The 20,354-nt window shown below is 41.8% G+C and overlaps 1 protein-coding gene across 8 annotated transcripts in view; it reads right to left on the reverse strand.

Annotated features, from left to right (window-relative positions):
• PMS2 (PMS1 homolog 2, mismatch repair system component) overlaps nt 1-20,354 on the reverse strand; it is a 36,031-nt gene that overhangs the window by 14,557 nt on the left and 1,120 nt on the right. For 3 of the 8 annotated variants that reach the window (XM_024250014.3, XM_063725630.1, XM_063725631.1), the window contains exons 2-10: nt 18,095-18,234; nt 16,163-16,249; nt 15,881-15,983; nt 14,648-14,831; nt 11,313-11,480; nt 9,827-9,924; nt 7,733-7,832; nt 4,162-4,246; nt 1,948-2,103 (exon numbers count right to left, since the gene is read on the reverse strand). In XM_024250014.3, coding sequence (XP_024105782.1) covers nt 1,948-2,103; nt 4,162-4,246; nt 7,733-7,832; nt 9,827-9,924; nt 11,313-11,480; nt 14,648-14,831; nt 15,881-15,983; nt 16,163-16,249; nt 18,095-18,234 — 1,121 coding nt within the window. Of the gene's footprint in view, nt 1-1,947; nt 2,104-4,161; nt 4,247-7,732; nt 7,833-9,826; nt 9,925-11,312; nt 11,481-14,647; nt 14,832-15,880; nt 15,984-16,162; nt 16,250-18,094; nt 18,235-20,354 lie in introns of those variants that run through there. The other 5 variants (XM_024250018.3, XM_024250016.3, XM_054560146.2 and 2 more) reach the window with 5 other exon arrangements.

Here is a 20,354-nt window from a genome sequence, read left to right on the forward strand (position 1 = left end):
ACCAGTCTGGACAACATGGCAAAACCCTGTTTCTACCAAAAATACAAAAATTAGCCGGGTGTGGTGGGGCACATCTGTAATCCCAGCTACTTGGGAAGCTGAGGCACAAGAATCCCTTTAGCCCGGGAGGCAGAGGTTGCAGTGAGCCAAGATGCCACCACTGTTCTCCAGCCTGGGTTACAGAGCGAGACTCTGTCTCAAAAAAAAAAAAACACACACACACACACACAACACAATGCGATATGGCCATATACTCACCAGAATGGGCAAAATTAAAAAAACAATAAATGCTCACAAAGGTCAGGATCAAGTGGAATGCTTGAATTTTTCTTGTAGGAATGAACCTGGTACAGCCGGTTTGAAAAGTTATCTGGGAATACCTCCTAAATCTGAATGTATGCACACCTGCAACCCAGCATAGCTACTCCTATCAGAAGTGCCTATCGGCCAGCACAGTGGCTCATGCCTGTAATCCTAGCCCTTTCAGGTCACGAGTTCAAGACCAGCCTGACCAACATGGTGAAACCTCATCTCTACTAAAAATACAAAAAAAAATCAGCAGGGCATAGTGAAATGCACTTATAATCCCAGCTACTGGGGAGAACGAGAATGAGGCAGGAGAATCACTTGAACCTGGAAGGTGGGGTTGCAGCGAGCCAAGATCACTCCACTGCACTCCAGCCTGGGCGACAGAGTGAGACTCCCTCTCAAAAAAAAAAGAAAAAAGAAGAAGTGCCTATCTATGCTCATCAAAAAGACATGGATGAGGATGTTCATGACAGCATTCTTCATTATAGCCCCAAACTCGAAACAATTCAAATATTCACAAATTATGATATCTGACTACAATGGAACACTGTATAGCGAACAAATAAATGAATTTTGCCACATGACTTGGGTGAATCTCACAAACAAAATAATGACAGAAAGAAACAAATCACAGAAAAGGACAGACTGAATAACTTCAAATTAAACTATACTGTTTTGGGTTTTTTTTGTTTGTTTGTTTGTCTGTTTTTTCGAGACGGAGTCTCGCTCTGTTGCCCAGGCTGGAGTACAGTGGTGCAGTCTTGGCTCACTGCAAGCCCCGCCTCCCGGGTTCAGGCCATTCTCCTGAGTCAGCCTCCTGAGTAGCTGGGACTACAGGCGCCAGCCACCACACCCAGCTAATTTTTTGTATTTTTAGTAGAGACGGAGTTTCACTGTGTTAAACAGTCTCGATCTCCTGACCTCGTGATCTGCCCGCCTTGGCCTCCCAAAGTACTGGGATTACAGGGCGTGAGCCAATGCGCCCGGCCTAAATTCTACTGTTAGAAGTCGGGAAATACCAGCATTTTCAGAGGCCAAGGCTAGAGGATTGCTTGAGCTCAAGAGTTCGAGACCAGCCTGGGCAACATGGAGAAACCCCATCTCTAATGACAATACTAACATTAGCCAGGTGTGGTGGCAGGCGCCTGTATTCCCAGCTACTCAGGAGGCTGAGGCAGGAGAATCTCTTGAATGCGGGAGGCTTCAAGGTTGCAGTGAGCCGAGATCGCGCCACTGCACTCCAGCCTGGGTGACAAGAGCGAAACTCCATCTCAAAAACACAGACATGACAAGGGAGTTAAAAATGCAGTCACTGCAGACTTCTTCTAATCATATATCTTATATGACGTCATCCATTTACAATTTACAAAAAACTAGAGTTACTTGGAGGCAGCTACTTGGGAGGCTGAGGCAGGAAGATGGCTTGAGCCCAGGGGTTTGATGCTGTAGTGAGCTACAATGCCACCACTGCAGTCCAACCTGGGTGACAGAACAAGTCCCTATCTCAAAAAAAAATTAAAAATGATAAAATAATATAAGAGACTTAGTTTCATGTCAAAAAAAAGTTTACTTGGAAAAAATAAGGAATCACATTAGCTAAAAGCTTTAGAAGCTGTTTGTACACAGTATTTTTCTTACCTTCAATATCCAGCAGTGGCTGCTGACTGACATTTAGCTTGTTGACATCACTATCAAACATTCCTATCAAAGAGGTCTTTAAAACTGCCAACAAAAGCTTTTCCTCTTGTAGCAAAATTTGCCTTTTATCTGGAGTAACATTGATATCAACACATTCTAAGGAAAAAAAGAAAACATATTTATTATGTTTAAATTCACTTTTATTTTATTAATTATTATTATTTTCAGACAGGGTCTCACTCTGTCGCCTAGGCTGGAGTGCAGTGGCGCGATCTCAGCTCACTGCAACCTCCGCCTTCTGGGTTCAAGTGATTCTCCCTGCCTCAGACTCCGAAGTAGCTAGGATTACAGGCGAGTGCCACCACACCGGCTAATTTTTGTATTTTTAGTAGAGACGGGGTTTCACCATGTTGACCAGGCTGGTCTCGAACTCCCGACCTCAAGTGATCCACCCGCCTTGGCCTCCCAAAGTTCTGGGATTACAGGCATGAGCCACCACGCCCAGCCAAATTCACTTTTAACAATAGAAATTTCCCCATCTATTATTTCATTCACTTGTATTTATCGCAAGTGCTATTAAAAACATTACAGTGTCCAGGTTAATATTCATAAGTTATGAAATCAGCTTTTTCAAATAAACGAGCAAAAGACAATTTTTGAATAGACAAAATATGGAAGGGCTTGATTAGGTAAATTGTTAAAGGAAAAGCAAATAAACACATAAGAATAATTTTAAATATGCAAACTAAAATAAGATATTTTAATCCCCTACTGAATTTAGCTTAACAATTATAATACCTAGTACATTATAGGTAGGTGTGTAAATTGGTACATCTAGAACGCAATATAGAAAAAGCCTTAAAATGATCATATTCACGGACCCAGTAATTCTACTCCTGGCAATTTATATTAAGAATTATTAAAGATGTAGGCTGAGCGCGGTGGCTCACACCCTGTAATCCCAGCACTTTGGGAGGCTGAGACGAACAGATAAGTTAAGGTCAGGAGTTCAAGACCAGCCTGGCCAACATGGCGAAACCCCGTCTCTACTAAAAATACAAAAAATTAGTCAGGCATGGTGGCAGGTGCGTGTAATCCCTGCTACTCAGGAGGCTGAGGTGGCAGAATCACTTGAACTCAGGAAGCGGAGGTTGCAGTGAGCTGAGATTACACCACTGCACTCCAGCCTGGGAGACAGCAAGACTCTGTCTCAAAAAATATATAATAATAAAGATGCAGATAATCATTTAATTATAAGGAAAGTATTTATAATTTCCAAAAACTAAAAACAACTTAAATTTTGAAAAATTTAAAAATTAATTTTTTTTTATAATTTAATAGTTTATACCAAATAATTTAATAGTTTATACCAAACTATAACCATGCATTGGAATATAATTCACCTATTAAAATCACATTTCTGATCAATTTGTAATAACATGGAAAAGAAAACATTCACATCTAAGGATAAAGAGCAGTATACAAAATTATTTTCTCATCCCAAAGAATATGAGAGTAGGGGAGAGATAGAGAAAGACAGAGAGGAGAGAAGATATTTTTTAAGGTATGTACATATGTATTTCTAAGTATCTAGAAAAAATACTCAATGACAATAAGCCAAAATGCTAACAATCAGAAAAAAACTATATGAAATGAATTATTTATCAAATTAGGAAGAACATTTAGTCTACTTTCTCCCTAGGTTGACATAAAAAAAACTACATTTTCCTAACAATACAATTAACATAGTCTCAAGTAGAAAGTGGGAACTCTGTTTAAAAAAAACAAAATTATGGGGCCAGGCACGGTGGCTCATGCCTGTAATCCCAGCACTTTGGGAGGCCAAGACGGGCAGATCACGAGGTCAGGAGATCGAGACCATCCTGGCTAACACGGTGAAACCCTGTCTCTACTAAAAATACAAAAAATTAGCCAGGTGTGGTGGCACGCACCTGTAGTCCCAGCTACTTGGGGGGCTGAGTCAGGAGAATCGCTTGAACCTAGGAGGCAGAGGTTGCAGTGAGCCAAGATCGCACCACTGCACTCCAGCCTGGGCGACAGAGCAAGACCCCGTCTCAAAAAAAAAAAAAAAAAAAAAAAAAACTTACATGACCATAAATTGTTGTCTCATTCCAGTCATAGCAGAGCTGTATAATTTATTTTATTCTTTCAGGCACTGGTCACTAGTTGTACTGAAATGCCAATGGAACTTACCTGAATCAACAGAAATGTTAAGAGCAACAAATGGATACTGCTGTCGATTATATACGTGGTAGACCTCATTCACAAGTCTGGAGACCTGCACAAAATACAAGGAGTAGAAAACAATAAATGACAAATGTTCCCGGCCCCCCACATTCTAACAACATACTGTTCTAACCAACCAGCATGTTCTTAGAAGGGGATACTTGTTTTGTTTGAGACAAGGTCTCGCCTTGTCACAGGCTGGAGTGTAGTGGAGCAATCATGGCTCACTGCAGCCTCAACCTCCCAGGCTCAAGTGATCCTCCTGCCTCAGCCTGCCATGTAGCTTGGACTACAGGCAGGATATTTTTTTTCTTTTCTTTTTTTTTTTTTTGAGACGGAGTCTCGCTCTTGTTACCAAGACTGGAGTATAATGGCGCGATCTTGGCTCACTGCAACCTCTGCCTCCGGGGCTCAAGTGATTATCCTGACTCAGCCTCCAGAGTAGCTGGGATTACAGGCACACGCCACCATGACCAGATAATTTTTGTATTTTTAGTAGAGATGGGGTTTCACCATGTTGGCCAGGCTGGTCTCGAACTCCTGACCTCAGTTGATCCGCCCGCCTCGACCTCCCAAAGTGCTGGGATTACAGGCGTGAGCCACTACACCTGGCCTAAGGATACATTTTTTAACAGCTTTACTGAGATATGACTAACATGGAATAAACTACACATATTTAAAGTGTGCAATTTCATAAGTTTTGACATATACACAAACACCTGTGAAACTATCCCCACAATCAAGATAATGAATACATCCATCACCAAACATTTCCTCACAACTCTCAAAGTAATATTTCTCTAATCATAGGTTCCTAAAACTGAATCTTTTTCCAACCTAAAGTTGCTCTATGAGAAATTCTAGTGAAATGCAGGTGCAGCTTAAATGTTCATAAAACACATTCAATGTACATAAAAACATATTTATGACATTAAAATGTCATTAGAAATAAACCAAAATATCACATTATTAATAGTTATAATTAATAATTATGAATCCATCACACTATAGGTTAAAAAATTTAGAAGTTCAACCACATCTGGCAGATTACAAGCAAACTCTAAAGCATCATTGAAAAACAGGGGCTGGGAGCAGTGGCTCACGCCTGAAATCCCAGCACTTTGGGAGGCCGAGGCAGGTGGATTGCCTGAGCTCAGGAGTTCTCGACCAGCCCGGGCAACACAGTGAAACCCCATCCCTACTCAAATACAAAAAATTAGCCAGGCATGGCAGCATGCACCTGTAATCCCAGCTACTCGGGAGGCTGAGGCAGGAGAATTGCTTGAACCTGGGAGGCGGAGCTTGCAGTGAGCCAAGATCACATCACTGCACTCTAACTTGGGCGACAGAGCGAGACTCTGTCTCAAAAAAAAAAAAAAAAAAAAAAAGAAAGAAAGAAAACCAGAAAATATTACTGAGGTACAATGTTGTGTTGCTAAGATACAAACTCAAAAAACCCATGTAATCATATCAAGATGATCGGTTTAAATCTGAGGCAGAAGTAATCTGAGCCCTTATTTTCCTAGGAAAATAGAAAGCAGGAACAGAAAATATAGAAATCTATAGAAAATATAGAAACCATGGGCTGGGCGTGGTGGCTCACGCCTGTAATCCCAGCACTTTGGGAGACAGAGGCAGGTGGATCACGAGGTCAGGAGTTTGAGAGCAGCCTGGCCAATGTGGTGAAACCCCATATCTACTAAAAATACAAAAATTAGCCGGGTGTGGTGACGCGTGCCTGTAGTCCTAGCTACTAGAGAGGCTGGGGCAGGAGAATGGCGTGAACCTGGGAGGCGGTGCTTGCAGCGAGCGGAGATCACGCCATTGCACTCCAGCCTGGGGGTGACAGAGCGAGACTCTGTCTCAAAAAAAAAAAGGAAATATAGAAACCATGTAATCAGTCTATACTGAAAGGTGACACAGAATGTTATAAAATGTTTAGTTTCTTCAAATAGTTTTAGTTTTTACAATAATAAATATAAATATACTGGTAATATGTGTTTATATATTAATGTATCTATACACACAACACATATAATGTATATATACAGATACAAACACACTCACATATATGCAATTTAAAAAACTATACACAGAGGCCAGGCACAGTGGTTCACGCCTGTAATCCCAGCACTTCAGGAGGCCAAGGCAGGCAGATCACGAGGTCAGGATTTCAAGACCATCCTGGCCACGTGGTGAAATTCCGTCTCTACTAAAGATACAAAAAATTAGCCGGGCGTGGTGGCGCGCACCTGTAATCGCAGCTACTTGGGAGGCTGAGGCAGGAGAATCGCTTGAACCCGGGAGGTGGAGGTTGCAGTGAGCCAAGATCGCACCATTGCACTCCAGCCTGGGCAACAGGGTGAGACTCTGTCTCAAAAAAAAAACCCAAAAAACAACAACAACAAAAAAACTGTACACAGATAGATGCGCTCCTTAACTTATGATAGGGTTATGTCCTGATAAAACCGTAAGTTAAAAATATTGTATCTGCCAGGCGCGGTGGCTCACACCTGTAATTCCAGCACTTTGGGAGGCCGAGGTGGGCGGATCACGAGGTCAGGAGATCAAAACCATCCTGACTAACACGGTGAAACCCCGTCTCTACTAAAAATACAAAAAAAATTAGCCGGGCGTGGTGGCGGGCACCTGTAGTTCCAGCTACTCGGGAGGCTGAGGCAGGAGAATGGTGTGAACCTGGGAGGCAGAGCTTGCAGTGAGCTGAGACCGCGCCACTGCACTCCAGCCTGGGCGATGAACAAGACTCCGTCTCAAAAAAAAAAGAAAAAGAAAAAAAAGAAAACATTGTATGTCAAAAATGCCTTTGTGATAACCTAACCTACTGAATGTCCTATCTCAGCCTTGCCTCAGAATACCTACATAGTCTATAGGCAAAATAACTTATTTTATAATAAAATGTTGAATATCTTCTGTAATTTATTGAATACTATACCGAAAAACAATGGTTCAATAGGTACTTGAAGTATGGTATCTACTGCAAAAAATAACTTCCGCAACAAGGTTAAGTAGTAGAAAAATATATATATTTTTTTTTTTTTTGAGACACAGTCTCGCTCTGTCACCCAGGCTGGAGTGCAGTGGCATAATCTCGGCTTACTGCAAGCTCCGTCTCCCAGGTTCAAGCGATCCTCCTGCCTCAGCTCTCATGTAGCTGGGATTACAGGCATAGGCCACCACGCCTGGCTATTTTTTGTATTTTAGTAGAGACGGGGTTTTGTCATGTTGGCCAGGCTGGTCTCAAACTCCTGGCCTCAGGCAATCCACCCGCCTCGGCCTCCCAAAGTGCTGGGATTACAGGCATGAGCCACTGCACCCAGCCAGAGGAGTCTTCAGTCGAAACATGTTAAGCTGGGGGCCATCTGCAATAGACTTCTGTAAATGCCCAAAATAAGATAATGTTAAAGCCATGTTTCTCAAAGTCCCGAGTTCCATGTAAACTGCCTATTAGCAGAAAAAAAGTTATCGATTAAAAGTCAAAGGCATAAAGAACAAACTAATACAAAAAAATGTTAAATACCTTTGCTGGGTCACAAGGCCGCCGGTTGATAAAGAAAAACTGTCTGTCTGTTGAACTCCTTCCAACTCCATGCGTGCATTGTGAAATGAAACCTGAGATGCTATTCAACATTAATATGGTAAGGGCAGGATTCCAGAGTGAAAGGGATTAGAAATACGATCACATGGCACATTCTTAAAGTGAAATGAAAACAAAACACCAGGTGACATGCTGATAAGGATCACTATTGCAGTTCACGGGTATCTGTGCTCCAAATCTTGATGAGTCATCAAAGAACCAGACCTTCTGGAATGCTCTAAAGCTCCTACAGTCAACCAATGCACCACAGGTGATGCAGTGGGTCCAAAACTGATGTACTGCAGCTCTCCTTATCCTTCCTGATAAATCCTCGGCCTCCGTAAGAGCAGTGGGTCTCACTTCAAATGCATTCTCAGAACCTCCGTGCTGCCGCCCCTGGTTTGTCAATGAAGTCTAACCACTTGTGCTCAGGATTTTGCCCACATTCCCTCCCCTTTCAAAATCTCCCAGGTAGGAAGTTTATATCTCATGTCTTGATAAAGCGCTTGCTTCACATGAGACCCACCCCAGGGATACCGGCATTTCCAGAAGAACACCACCTTCACATAAAGACATAAAGCTCCACGTTTACAATTTCAGGCATAAGCCAAAAGCACCCCAGGGATACTGGCATTTCCAGAAGAACACCACCTTCACATAAAGACATAAAGCTCCATGTTTACAATTTCAGGCATAAGCCAAAAGCACCCCAGGGATACCGGCATTTCCAGAAGAACACCACCTTCACATAAAGACATAAAGCTCCATGTTTACCATTTCAGGCATAAGCCAAAAGCACCCCAGGGATACCGGCATTTCCAGAAGAACATCACCTTCATACAAAGACATAAAGCTCCATGTTTGCAATTTTAGGCATAAGCCAAAAGCAAGTGGAGGAAGAGTAAGAAATATAGATCTAAAAGCAACAAACAAACAAACAAAAAGAAATATAGATCTTAGGCTGGGTGCGGTGGCTCATGCCTATAATCCCAGATCCTTGGGAGGCCAAGGTGGGTGGATCACCTGAGGTCAGGAGTTCAAGACTAGCCTGGGCAACATGGTAAAACCCCGCCTCCACTAAAAATACAAAAAAATCAGCCAGGCATGGTGGTGCACACCTGTAGTCCCAGCTTTTCGGGAGGCTGAGGCAGGAGTATCACTTGAACCCAGGAGGTGGAGGTTACGGTTAGCCAAGATCACGGCACTGCACTCCAGCCTAGGCAACAAAGCAAGACTCCATCTCAAAAAAAAAAAAAAAAAAAAAAAATATATATATATATATATACACACACACACATATAGATAGATAGACAGATAGATATAGAGAGATTTACAGGACCGATCCTATTTATGGAAGTGTCTATTTTCTCATACTAAAAGTAATGACACTGAACTGCCTTCATCAGATGCCAGAAAAGTCAAACCCATTTAAAATGATAAAATAATTTAAAAGTTAGTCTAACCAAACAGAGGCTTAAAGAAGACTAACTCAATAGAAAACCACCTGACATATACCAGTTACTCAGAACATGGTTTGAATTAAGTAACTGAGTCCTTTGGGTAAATCATCTTTCTTAGCAATAGCATTGCTCACAGTTTTATAAAGGACATAAAAAACTATTATCCCTAGCCAGGCATGGTGGCTCACGCCTGTAATCCCAGCACTTTGGGACGCCAAGGTGGGCGGATCATCTGAGGTCAGGAGTTCAAGACCAGCCTGGCCAACACACTGGAACCCCGTCTCTACTAAAAACACAAAATTAGCCAGGCGTGGTGGCACGTGCCTGTAATCCCAGCTACTCAGGAGCCTGAGGCAGGAGAATTGCTTGCTCAGGAGGCAGAGGTTGCAGTGAGCCAAGAGAGCACCATTGCACTCCAGCTTGGGCAACAAAGCAAGACTCCGCCTCAAAAAAAAAAAAACAAAAAAAAAAACCCATGAAACTATTAGCCCTAAAATCACTATCTTTAGAAAAAAAAAAAAAAAAACTCTCAGGATAAAATGTTCCATTGTAGTTCTCTTGCCAGCAATCTACTTACTAAAAAAGATTATGCAGAGCATCCGAACAGCTCAAACCATACTCTTCACACACGGAGTCACTAGGGGGCAGCTGAACAAAAGGAATGAGGCTTTGCAACTGAAAAAAAAAAAAAAATTCACAGTTACTACAGTTACTTCCTAATAAAGATAGAGTGGACTTATCTATCTTCTTTCTTAGTCAAGCTATAAACATTACAAGCACAAAAAAATTAAAAGAATCTTTTGTTTTGTTTTGTTTTTTGAGACAGGGTCTCCCTCTATTGCCCAGGCTGGAGTACAATGGCTCAATCATACCTCACTGCAGCGTCAAAATCGTGGGTTCAAGCAATCCTCCTGCCTCAGCCTGCCGAGTAAGCAGCTGGGACTACAGGTGCACACCACCACACCTGGCTATTTTTTTATTTTTTTGTAGAGATGGGATCTTACCGTGTTATCCAGGCTGGTCTTAAATTCCTGGGCTCAAGCGATTGTCCCACCTCAAAATTGTTGGCCGGGTGGTTCAAACACATAATCCCAACAGTTTCTTCTCCCAGAGTGCTGGGATTACATGTGTGAGCCATGGGGACAACAATTTTGATTTTATGATACGAGAAAGATGAAACAAGTGCCTACTTATTCAGAACCCACACATTGCCCACAGTAATTTATATTTTTTTCAGAGAAAGAGTGAAAAGATGCAGTATATGAGTGTCTCTGGAAGAATAAAATGAAACACATTCAGCTCTTGAACATCAATTTTTGTGATAGGTACTTTTTTTTTTTTTTTTTTCTGGGATGGTGTGTTGCTCTCTTGCCCAGGCTGCAGTGCAGTGGTACAATCGCAGCTCACTGCAACCTCCATCTCCTGGGTTCCAGCGATTCTCCTGCCTCAGCCTCCCGAGTAGCTGGGACTACAGGTGCCTGCCACCACGACCAGATAATTTTTGTATTTTTAGTAGAGACAGGGTTTCACCATATTGGTCAGGCTGGTCTCAAACTCCTGACCTCGTGATCTGCCCACCTCAGCCTCCTAAAGTGCTGGGATTATAGACGTGAGCCACTGCGCCGGGCCTTGTGATAGGCACTTTAAAAATCGATTCTTAGTCTGGGCGCAGTGGCTCACGTCTGTAATCCCAGCACTTTGGGAAGCCGAGGCAGGCGGATCACTAGAGGTCAGGAAATAGAGACCAGCCTGGCCAACACGGTGAAACCCCATACTAAAGATACAAAGAATTAGCCTGGCATGGTGGCATGCACCTGTAACCCCAGCTACTCGGGAGGCTGAGGCAGGAGAATTGCTTGAACCTGGGAGGTGGAGGTTGCAGTAAGCCAAGACAGCACCACTGCATTCCAGCCTGGGCGACACGGCGGGACTCCGTCTCAAAAAAAAAAAAAAAAAAAAAATCAATTCTTAGATTTTATTCTCCATTCTACTGGAAGGGACAATGGAAACCCGCTATAATCACTAGAGCAATAAGAGGCGCTGAAGTAACCGGCCATCACTACCTGCTTCTGCCCAAACACAGAGCCGATATTTTCCTTTATGCTGGGGCTTCCACCTGTGCATACCACAGGCTGTCGTTTTCCTTGTCCAAGCTGATTGGTGCAACTTACACGGATGCCTGCTGAAATGATACAGTATGCATGTAAGACCTGGACCATTTTGGCATACTCCTGTTTAAAAAACACAAACACAATATTCTACATTACTTTAATATTATAGGAATTACACAGCTCAAGTTATAACATCCAACGCAAGGTTCTCACATCATCACACAAATCAAGGGAAGCACTGTTGACAGAATGATCTGTAAAGACTTATCTTCCTGTATTCTACAGAAAGGAACACAGAGCTTTTGGCTCCTGGTCACAGTCCTCTGTTCCCAATGTGCCAAGCATCCTGGTAAAACAACTAAAAAGTACAGCCTGTAATCCCAGCTACTCAGGAGGCTGAGGGCAGGAGGATCACTTGAGACCAGGAGTTCAAGACCAGCCTGGGCAAAACAGCAAGACTCTGTCTCTACAAAAAATTAAAAAAAAAAAAATTAGCCGGGCATCATGGCATGTGCCTGTAGTCACAGCTACTCAGGAGGCTGAGGTGGGAGGATCACTTGAGCCCAGGAGTTCGAGGCTGCAGTGAGCCATGATTGCACCACTGCACTCCAGCCTGGGTGACAGAGTGAGGCCCTATCTCTAAAAATGAAAATTAAAAAACTGAAATGTACATTGTGTTTGACTTTATAATCTCTCCTTTTGAAATGTATCTTTGTATAATAGAAAGGCCGGCACAAGCATTTTGGTATGCAAAGAGATATACAAAAATGTTCACTGAAACAATCTCTATGAAAAAACAGAAACAACCTAAGCAAGCATCATCAAGGAGTTAATTAATTATGGTATAGCCATATCGCAGCAGAAGGACAACGAATAAGGCAGTGTGCACTGACTAAAAAAGACAATCACAATATGCTAAGTGAAAAGTCAGTTATAGGGCCAGGCAAGATGGTTCACGACTGTAATCCCAGCACTTTGGGAGGCTGAGGCGTGAGGATCGCTTGAGCCCATGAGTTCGAGACCTGCCTGGGCAACACAGAAGGACCCATCTCTTACAAAAAATACAAAAATTAGCCAGGCATGGTAGCACAGGCCTGGAGTTCCAGCTACTTGGAAGGCTGAAGTGGGAAGATCCATTGAGCCTGGGAGATCAAGGCTGTGGTAAGCTGAGATTGTGCCACTACACCCCAGCCTGGGTGAGAGAGCAAGACCCTGTCTCAATTAAAGAAAAAAAAAAACAACTTTCAACCACATACAATTCTGTATTACTCGCATGTTGTACATTCTATATTACTTGCTTTCATTATATTAATTTATGAATTTATCTTGAAAATTATTCCAACAGTTATAAACACATGAAATTAAAAGGAGTCTGAAAAAATATACAAACTGTAAATAACAGTTATCTCTGACAAATAGAAGTTCTACATTCCTGTATTTTGCTAAGGCACTAATTTTTTTACCATAAGATACAAAAAAAGAGTAAGTTTTCTCTACTTTAAAAAATTTAAATTTTTGAAAAAATGTAACAAAGTTAAAATTAGCAGCCGAGTGCAGTGGCTCACGCCTGTAATCCCAGCACTTTGGGAGGCTGAGGCAGGTGGATCACTTGAGGTCAGGGGTGCAAGACCAGCCTGGCCAACACGGTGAAACTTCATCTCTACTAAAAATACAAAAATTAGCTGGGCGTGGTGGCGCACACCTATAATCCCAGCTACTCGAGAGGCTGAGGCAGGAGAATCACTTGAACCCAGGAGGCGGAGGTTGCAGCGAGCCGAGATCGCACCACTGCACTCCAGCCTCGGCGACAGAGTGAGAATACTCAGTCTAAAAAAAAAAAAAAAGTTAAAATTAGCACGAAATGCTTTACAAGTAAAAAAAGTTTTTAGCTGCATATGTTTAAGTAACTTTTTAGATTATGAAAAACACACATACAAATGGAAAGGCACAAAGAAGACAGCAAAAACTGCATGAGATCTCACATCCAAGGATAACCGCTGAGAACATGAAAGTGCTGAGTCTTCCAGCCTTTATACTATACACATTTAGGCCTGTTGTTTTGTTTTCATAAAACCGTAATCATATAGTACAGACAGTTCTATAATCTGCTTTTTAAACACAACAATTATATAACATTTAGCTGTTTTCATTTGCATTCAAATTCATAAGGGTTCTAATAACTCATTTCTCAGAAAACCAAGAGAAATATTCTTTTTTTTTTTTTTTTGAGATTGAGTCTGGCTCTGTGCCCAGGCCGGAGTGCAATAGCTCGATCTCGGCTCACTGCAACCTCAGCCTCCCGGGTTCCAGCGATTCTCCTGCCTCAGCCTCCTGAGGAGCTGGGACTACAGCTGCGCGCCACCATGCCAAGCTAATTTTTGTATTTTTAGTAGAGATGGGGTTTCACCATTTTGGCCAGGATGGCTTCGATCTCTTGACCTCATGATCCGCCTGCCTCAGCCTCCCAAAGTGCTGGGATTACAGGTGTGAGCCACTGTGCCTGGCCAAGAAATACTGTTATTAAAATATAAGTACATAAGGCCAGGCACGGTGGCTCACGCCTGTAATCCCAGCACCTTGAGAGGCCAAGGTGGGCAGGTCACCTGAGGCAGGAATTCGAGACCAGCTTGGCCAGCCTGGACAACATGGTGAAACCCCGTCTCTACTAAAAATACAAAAATTAGCCAGCCGTGGTGGTGTATGCCTGTAATCCCAGCTACTCAGAAGGCTGAGGCAGGAGAATCGCTTGAACTCGGGAGGTGGAGGTTGCAGTGAACCGAGATCGCGCCACCACACTCCAGCCAGGGCACCAAAGTGAAACTCCATCTCAAAAAAAGATAAAAATAAAAAATAAAAAATATATATATGTATATATATTTTTCCAGACAGGATCTTACTCTGTCTCCCAGTCTTAAGTGCAGTGGCGCAATCATAGCTCACTGCAGCCTCAAGTTCCTGGGCTCAAGTGATCCTCCCACTTCAGCCTCCCAAGTAGCTGGAACTACAGGTGCATGCCACCATGCCCAGTAAATTTTTTTTTTTAATTTTTCATAGAGACAGGGTCTCACTATGTTGCCCAGTCCTAATAAACACTACGTGATGAAAAGAAAAAAGTAAATCATCCTAAAGTTAAGTCTTTAATGTTAAATCTTTAATGAGAAATGCAAATAAAGCATTTCTCAATAATTTACGGGAAGAGAATCAACTGAAGAATAAACATCTTTAGTAAATCTTTTGCTCATGTGCATTAACCAATACTCTTGAAAACCAGGATTAATTTACTGTACCTTCTTAATATTTCTTTGAAATTCCTTATGGCGCACAGGTAGTGTAGAAAATAACTGCTGCACACTGACTGTGGTCCCTCTGGGGCGGGGGTAGGGGGTTTTCTGGATAATTTTCCCATTGTGATCAAACATCAGTCGAGTCCCAACCTTCGCCGATGCATGGCAGGTAGAAATGGTGACATCACTGTGAGAGAACACCAGGCATGGTGTGTTCAGTGAGAGACCCATGATGTTGGGCACTGACTACTCTTTTCTTCGCTTGCTTTTCCCTCAAAACTTTCTTAAAAAGCTGACGATCCCTCTGAGATAATCAAGATCTAAACGGTTGAGGAGTCATCATAAAATCTAAGGTTTGGCATATAAAAGACAGTGAGATAGAGAGCACTAAACATGCTTTGTTTTGATAAAAGCTTTGATTTCATTTTTCAGGTTGAACTGCAAAACCACAAATGATCTTAAGATTTATTTATTCGCAAATACAGATTTGTTTTGTTATTACTCTTCGAACAATTTTTTTTAAAGAATCTAACAAATATTATAATTAAAACGTATACGTAGGGCAGAGCGCGGTGGCTCATGCCTGTTATTCCAGCACTTTGGGAGGCCGAGGCAGGCAGATCACTTGGGGCCAGGAGTTTGAGACCAGCCTGGGCAACATGGCAAAACCCCATCTCTACTAAAAATACAAAAATTAGCCAGGAGTGGTGGTGCATGCCTATAGTACCAGCTCCTCAGGAGGCTCAGGCACAAGAATCACTTGAACTTGGGAGGCAGAGATTGCAGTGAGTCGAGACTGTGCCACTGCACTCCAGCCTGGGTGACAAAGAGAGACTCTGTCTAAAAAAAAATATATATATATATGTATATAATTATTTATTAAAATTTCGTATCTGTGCTATAATTAAATAGTGCTTTGGTGAAATATTTCCCTAAAAATTGATAATGAAAACCAATGGTAACTATCATTTATTATCTATATGTTATGTTAAAATTGAGAATTCTTGTTTTAATAAGGGTAACCATTTTTTTTAACAATACTATTTGCTTCATTTCATTCATTTATTGCTCACATTTCAGAAGTACTAGGACTTAGATTGGCAGTGAGACAAAACAGAATTCAGAACCTAGAAGTTGAGATGTTGAGATAGAAAACTGTAAATAATAACGATTCCAATTAATTTTCAGAGAGGTTTTTCTAAGGGGTCAAGTGAATGGATAAAAATATTGTATCACCTCAGTGCACAAAGTGAGCTCAGAGCTTCCCCCCGAAAGCCAAAAGTTTCAACCTGAGTTAGGTCGGCAAACTCTTGAATCTTAGATGTGTGATGTTTCAGAGCTGAAAGAGAGTGTAAAGTAAGGACTAAGATATCTCAAGTGCTATAACAACAAAATATACATGATATCTAGTAACTGGCTTTAAAAAACTGTTTTTGCATTTCCCAAGACAGTGTTACTCAAAATTCTGAGACATGTGGCCCAATTATTTTATAATAAGATTAGAAAAAGTCAACTTACTTAAGCCTTCGAAGTTTTCTTCTTCTACCCCACATCCATTGTCTGAAACTTCAATAAGATCCACTCCATAGTCCTTAAGCTTTAGATCTAGAAAGTTTAAAATATTTACATATTTATTAAAAATGGACCCATGCTATAAGTTTTTTATATTGACATTATTTATAACATATGCAAATTTAAGAGTCATAACTATACCTTTAGTTAAACATACTAGTGTCATTTTGTATATTTCGTTGTTATAAAGTCCTTTCTGGCTATTTACTAGCCCAGACTAAATAGTTTAGCTTTTTCTTTCTTTCCTCTTTTTTTTTTCCCTAGGCTAGTGAAGTGAAGCAGTTGGAGTGGAGAAGGAACAAAAAAAATCTGTAACTGGTGGTGATCAATTAGCTGTAAACTGCGTTGCACTTTGACCAGCCTTTTCTTTTGAAAGAAATAATTTTAACATACCCAGTAAAGAGAACGGGGACTAGGCGTGGTGGTTCATGCCTGTAATTCCAGCACTTTGGGAGGCCAAAGTGAGCAGATCACCTGAGGTCAGGAGTTCGAGACCAGCCTGACCAACATGGAGAAACCCTGTCTCTACTAAAAATACAAAATTAGCCAGGCTTGGTGGCGCATGCCTGTAATCCCAGCTACTCAGGAAGCTGAGGCAGGAGAATCACTTGAACCCAGGAGGCGGAGGTTGCGGTGAGCCGAGATCATGCCATTGCACTATATAGCCTGGGCAACAAGAGCAAAACTCCATCTCAAAAAAAAAAAAAAAAAAAAAGAGAATGGGTTCTGGAATCAGACTTCCTGGATCCTATTTTATTAGCTTTATAATCTCAAAAAAAGGAAATTTCCTGTCCCCTAATTTCCTCATTTGTAAAACAGAGATAATAAGTTCTATCTCATAAAGTTATTCTGCAGATTAATAATTTTTTGTTTTTTTTTTAATTTTCTTATTCTTTTCTTTTCTTTTCTTTTGAGATGGAGTTTTGCTCGTCACCCAGGCTGGAGTGCAGTGGTGCGATCTTGGCTCACTGCAGCCTCCACCTCCCAAGTTCAAGCAATTCTCCTCCCTCAGCATCCTGAGGAGCTGAGATTACAGCCATGCACCACCACATCTGGCTGATTTTTGTATTTTTAGTAGAGACAGGGTTTCATCATGTTGGTTAGGCTGGTCTAGAACTCCTGACCTCAAATGATCAGCCCCCCTCAGCCTCCCAAAGTGCTGGGATTACAGATGTGAGCCACTACTCCAGGCCTATTTTGTTTTATGTTTTGAGATGGAGTCTTGCTCTGTCCCCAGGCTGGCATGCAGTGGCACGATCTCGGCTTCCTGCAACCTCCGTCTCTCGGCTTCAAGCAATTCTTGTGCCTCAGTGTCCCAAGTAGCTGGGATTACAGGCTTCTGCCACCAGGTCCAGCGAATTTTTGTATTTTTAGTAGAGACAGTTTCACCACTTTGGACAGGCTGGTCTCGAACTCCTGACCTCAGGTATCCACCCGCCTTGGCCTCCCAAAGTGCTGGGATTACAGGCGTGAGCCACTATGCCCGGCCTACTTTATTCTTTAATAGAGACGAGGTCTCACCATGTTGGCCAGGTTGGTCTTGAACTCTTGGCCTCAAGCAATTCCCCCCACCTCGGCCTCTCAAAGGGCTAGGATTATAGGCGTGAGACACCACGCCCAGCTGTTCTGCAAATTAAATATTTCTGTGTAATTCTTAGCATAACACCTGCCTGGCACACCATAAGAACACAATAAAAGCTGTTATTATTATTACTACCTAGCTAAGTACTAGGCACATAATAGGTGCTAACTTTAACTTAAAAATAATAATTTATTACTACATCAACACTTGATAATCTTATTTCAATAAGAAATGTTTCTTAACTACAACAACATTCACTGATCATTTGTTGTGGCTTAAAACTCTCCCAAACTTACCAATATTAGTGGCACCAGCATCCAGACTGTTTTCTACTAACTCCTTTACCGCAGTGCTTAGACTCAGTACCACCTGCCCAGAGCAAATCTGATGGACTGACTTCCGATCAATAGGTTTGATGGCCTTAGCAGGTTCTGTACTAGAGAAATCAGTTACAAGAAACAAATCAAGTATTCAGCTATATATTTTCATCCTGATTTTAACTGTGGGAAATGACTCAACACTGTAAATAATTTATGGGTCTAATCTATTCATTTATTATATTAGCAAATACATTTATTATATCCAGAAATAGAAACATTGTTTTACAGTCCTTAAACATGTACCCAAAATACTTCTGGATAGATACTTCAAATTCAACAGATCCTTACTAATTATACTAAGATCCACATGGAGAAAACATACATTGTATCTCTCAAATTACCAAAATCTTTGGCAACAATGGTGTCTTCTTTCTTGAAAAGTGAAAGCATGGCTGGCTGCAGTGGCTCATGCCTGTAATCCCAGCACTTTGGGAGGCAGAGGTGGGTGGATAACTTGAGGTCAGGAGTTCGAGACCAGCCTGGCCAACATGGTGAAACCCCATCTCTACTAAAAATACAAAAAATTAGCCAGGCATGGTGGTGGGCGCCTGTAATCCCAGCTACTCAGGAGGCTGAGGCAGGAGAATCGCTTAAACCCAGGAGGCAGAGGTTGCAGTGAGCTGAGATTGCAGCACTGCACTCCAGCCTGGGCAACGAGCAAAAAGAAAAGTGAAAGCAACATAATTTCCCAACATAATTAGAAAAACCAACAGTATGCTGGGAAATACACAATGTTTAAGTCAAAATCATCTGAGAAATTGGGTACCAGTTATATAACTATTCGTTATACACAGTTGCCTTTCATACCCCACTCCAAATTGAAGCTGCCAGCTGCTGTCTTAGCAAAGACCCTCAAAGTTCTTGCTGTATTAGCTTTAAGAGTTTTATAACGGTTTTATCTCCCCTTATTCCCTGCTCTAATCCATCCTCCACTCTATCACCAGAGCTATTTTTCAAATCACAAATCTGGTCAAATAATTTTTCTGCTTAAAAATTTACTAGTGCCCCATTTCCTACTATATGAAATTTAAAATTTAGTCATCATTGGGCCCAAAACTACCTTCTTTTCAGAATCTCTCTAATCCTTTCCCTTCATCAAGTCCCCTACATCATCATCATCATTATTATTATTTATTATTATTATTATTATTATTATTATTAGAGACAGAGTCTCACTCTGTCGCCCAGGCTAGAGTGCAATGGCATGATCTCGGCTCACTGCAACCTCCGCCTCCCAGGTTCAAGCGATTCTCCTGTCTCAGCCTCCCAAGTAGCTAGGATTACAGGCGCCCACCATCACACCCAGCTAATTTTTGTGTTTTTAGAAGAGACAGGGTTTCACCATGTTGGCCAGGCTGGTCTTGAACTCCTGACCTCAGGTGATCCGCCTGCCTCGGCCTCCCAAACTGCTAGGATTACAGGCGTGAGCCACTGCAACCAGCCGTCCCCTATATTGTAGCACAGTGAACAATTATTTCCTGAATATCACAAGCTCTTTTAGATACTACAGTGTATAAACAGGTCTCTGTCTAAACTGCTCTCCTCTTCCTCCTCTGCCCGAATGTCTGCTCATTCAAAGAATGTATCCCGTGTGTTCATTAACTTAGCAATTTCCAGTAAACAGTTTAATTGATAACTTGTTAAGAGAAGGCAGGAAACCTCCATGAAAGAGAAATCATTGGGTATTTCCTACAGCATTTAGCACATCGTAGGCCTTTAATAAACCCTTGTGAAATAAACAAACCTCTTTACTCTTCATTCTACCTTGCTAAGAATCTCACCGAAGTCTGTCTACCATGTGAAACTCAGATGACCTCACAGAAAACGGAAAGAAGTATCTCTAAAAATAAGTTTATTTGGCAGCACACTACAGGCTACAGGTCCACTTCTGATTTTTTTTTTTTTTTTTTTTTTTTTTTTGAGACCAAGTCTTGCTGTGTTGCCCAGGCCGGACAGCAGTGGCGCGATCTCAGCTCACTGCAACCTCCGCCTCCTGGGTTCCAGCGATTCTCCTGCCTCAGACTCCAAAGTAGCTAGGATTACAGGCTCCCGCCATCATGCCCAGTTAATTTTTGTATTTTTAGTAGAAACGGGATTTCGCCATATTGGCCAGGCTGGTCATGAACTCCTGACTTCATGATCCACCAGCCTTGGCTTCCCAAAGTGCTGGGATTAT

Source organism: Pongo abelii, chromosome 6 (assembly GCF_028885655.2).
Source record: "Pongo abelii isolate AG06213 chromosome 6, NHGRI_mPonAbe1-v2.0_pri, whole genome shotgun sequence".
NCBI classification, from domain to species: domain Eukaryota; kingdom Metazoa; phylum Chordata; class Mammalia; order Primates; family Hominidae; genus Pongo; species Pongo abelii.